This window comes from Erpetoichthys calabaricus, chromosome 15 (genome assembly GCF_900747795.2).
Source record: "Erpetoichthys calabaricus chromosome 15, fErpCal1.3, whole genome shotgun sequence".
NCBI lineage: Eukaryota > Metazoa > Chordata > Cladistia > Polypteriformes > Polypteridae > Erpetoichthys > Erpetoichthys calabaricus.
The window spans coordinates 78,478,461-78,481,828 of NC_041408.2; the positions used below are offsets into that span (position 1 = coordinate 78,478,461).

The 3,368-nt window shown below is 43.6% G+C and overlaps 1 protein-coding gene across 1 annotated transcript; it reads right to left on the reverse strand.

The window, feature by feature from the left end:
- Nucleotides 1-237: 237 nt before the first annotated feature.
- Nucleotides 238-3,130, reverse strand: LOC114666104 (transmembrane protein 121-like). Its single transcript, XM_028820840.2, has one exon. The coding sequence runs from the start codon at nt 1,360-1,362 to the stop codon at nt 412-414; it is 951 nt and encodes a 316-aa protein (XP_028676673.1). The 5' UTR covers nt 1,363-3,130; the 3' UTR covers nt 238-411.
- Nucleotides 3,131-3,368: the final 238 nt, after the last annotated feature.

Genomic DNA, 3,368 nt, shown 5'->3' on the forward strand with positions numbered 1-3,368 from the left:
AAACCAAATTTCAGCTATAAAACCTTTTAAAATATGTTTGTTAATTTTAAAGAATGAAAGGTAAACAGCACAGCAAAACATATTTTCTTCGTGAAAGTTACAACCTTGGATCTCTTGGATACAGAAATACAACAAAAGATGCCATTAAAGCGCATTCATCACAACACCACCAATCATTTTTGATGCAATAATTTACCATTGTGTACGTTTTAATTAAAAAAAATATAATTTCAGATGTAAAGTTAGAAAAGTGTGTTTATTTGTCACTTTAGAGTCTTCATGACGTTTCCAAGAATCGGTGAATCCAAAAGAGTTACTGGAAAGTTGGACTGCATTTACTTCAGACACTCGTTTTTCCCCCATTGATCAAGATCGGCCTTTTGTCCGTGACTGTGTTTCCCCAAACAGGTGTCATGTATTCTCACATCCAGTGACCTCGGGCAGAGGCGTCTGATTTTGGATTATCAGGGAAGGTGGTGTAGACAAAGTCTGAGGGTGGGGCACGGAATTTTTTCGTAACTCAATTCCAAATCCAGGTGGCAGACTGTGCAACTGCTTTTTATATTGCACAAAGCTGCAGGTCTTTAGAATAATAGCCAAGATGTTCTTGCCCATGAGGATTCCTGAAACTCTGGCATCCCGAAAAAAGATCATGTTGCCCCCACGGATGAAGATGGTAATGATATTAATGGTGATCATGCTCAGTATGGGGTAGAGCATCATTTTGTGCGGTACAATGTTTATGCCCTGCATGCTTATCTCACTTAGAGATACACAGGGCAGGATCAGTAGCAGTATATAACAATAAAAGAACATGAGCCCTTCCGCCCATAAAGGAAGTCCCTTCTTCTGTGGCTCCCACAAGTTAGCCTGTATATCCAAAACATCCAGCAGATCCACAACCACCCAAAAAAGACGGTTCCGTAGCTCCTCTCGCTTCTTAAACACTCTCACGTATTCCATGTGGTCAACGGCAGCCAGAATTATATACAGCGATGGTACACAAATGGACAAGAGCAACGTCAAGGCTTTGCGAGCAATGGTGTCCAGACTCTTTCTATCCGCTTTGTAGCTCTGGTAGATGAAATAGACTTTGATTTCCAGCACAAAGATGTAGAGGAACCATAAAATCATTGCATACCCTCTTTTTGCCGTCCTTACCTCCGCGCCCACCCAGACAGCAACATAGCGCAGGATGATCAAAAAGCAGATGTCACCAACCAAGACCATGATGCAGATACCAATTTTCCGTGGTCCCTGATTCTGTTCAACAAGGTAGGCATCCATGAGAGCCATGCTGCTCATAATGAGGATAGTGGAGAGACATACATGAGGCTTATTAGCTGGTGGGGGAGGTACCATCCTGAAAGAGAAACCCCCCTACTGTACTAAAAGGGAACTTAGTCAGGAGCCACAAAATTCAGCGGCAATGATTCTGCTTCACCATTTCTATCAAAGAGCTTTGTATAACAGTGATTACTGCGAGAAGGCACTCTGTATGTAATCTAGATTTCGTTTTCTCTTTACAGAAAGCTGCCTCTGCTATTGTATCCACAGATTGTGCCCGGGTTTCACCCAGTCTGCCTTTTGTCTGTTCAACATTCCTTTGCCAACAGTCCAAAATTTTCTCATGGATTGGACATCTTGCACTACAAACTAACTTCCATGCCAGTCAATTATTTGACAATTTTTTTTCGGCTGATCTCAAAAATGCATGCTACAAATATAAAATCGCTCAATAAATGTATTTTATTTAGATTCGTCATTCGAACTATGGAATGTATAAGCACGATAAAAAAAAGAATATAGCTTTAAAAGCTACACAATACTTACTTTACTTTTTGCATTTTAAAAATGATCATCATGATCTAGATAACAAATAACTTCATCATCCCAAAAGAAAAGCACGATGGCGCGTGTAATCCTTCGGGAAAACAGTAAAAGCAGGCAAGTGAATCTGTTAAAAAGTAAAGTACAAGAGCTGAAGAACTGAAGACGTGTGGCAGAAATAAAACCTTTCACAGCCCAGAGATACACGGTGTAATCCACTTTAAAATTAGACTTCCAACATAAGAAGATGTAACAGGACAATGAAACAAAGAATCCGTTCTTTTTTCCTGCGTTGGCGAAGCATTCGAATACATTAAAAATTATTTAAAAAATAAGTTTCTTCCTTGTTTAAAATGCTAGAATGCCTCACTTTTCAAAAAGTGTTCTTGCGTCAAAGTCTCTGCTTCTCTTGAACTTCACGCCCCATGGCAGCGCTCTCTGCTCGAAGCTCGCCCGGCTCGTCGGCAGCTGCTGATGCTGCCGCTGCTACTGCTGGTTCTACTGGTCCAAGTTGCCCAAGAGAGCCTTCCCACCCCCACCCTCTCCGGATCTGCATCATATCTTCTGTCCTCCAGTTTGAGCACACCTTGGAAATGCAACATCCCACTTCCCAGGCTGCATCTTCAGAGACGGAGAGAGAAAGAAAATAAAATAACTAGAAGCGCAGTGTTCCAATAAGCCGCAGCGGGGGCATTTTCAGCCAGCGGAGGTCTTTCAGCTTGTCTGTAAGCGCGTGCGTACGCGCGCGCGCATGTGTGTGTGTCTTCCAGAGCGCGCAGACATGAGCGCGCGCGAGGGAGAGTGTGTGTGTGTGTGTTGCTCGCGCGCGCTCACACCTGTATGCGGGTGAACTTCCGTGCACCCGCTCACTCACGCGTTTGCGGGAGATGGGCACCAGTCCCGTTTAGCGTCCGGTGAGATTGACTTGCTGTACAGATGTTCTCCAGGTTCGCGCGTGAAGGGGAAATCCTGTCTCCGCTTAGCGTTCATCAACCACCCAGCAGGTGGGGCAATTTCAATGTCTTAAGTGATTAAAAACGAATTCGCAGATTTAACTTTTCTCATTTTGTGTCGATCTTCTGTCCATTTAAAGGCAATGACATTATAAATATGTTTGCAAAGAAGAATATGTTAAAGAAGCAGAAGGTTTGAAAGCGTTGAGGCCGGAAAAGAGCCGGGCTGCGTGTTGCGCTGCAGCTCCTGGCAAATCAGACCGGGTGAGGCATTTCGAATGTGCTGAAGCGCTGGTGCTGAGTGAGACTTCCAGCCAGCAGGGAATCGCACGGCAGGGAGAAGGGGAAAGACGCAGAAGACGTTTGAGAGCTTCGGAATGAAAATTCTCTTTACTTGAGGCTGGCTAATATGACTTCATGTTTACTAAAAAAATGAAGTTATCCTGGAAGGACTGCGTATAGCATCCCCCGTCCTTACAAAGCTGCCTTGGAATATTGTTTATTTTTTTTTTTCATTTCGTTTTCTAACCCGCTTAGTCCTGAATAGTGTCGCACGGGTGCCAGAGCATATCCCAGCTAGCACAG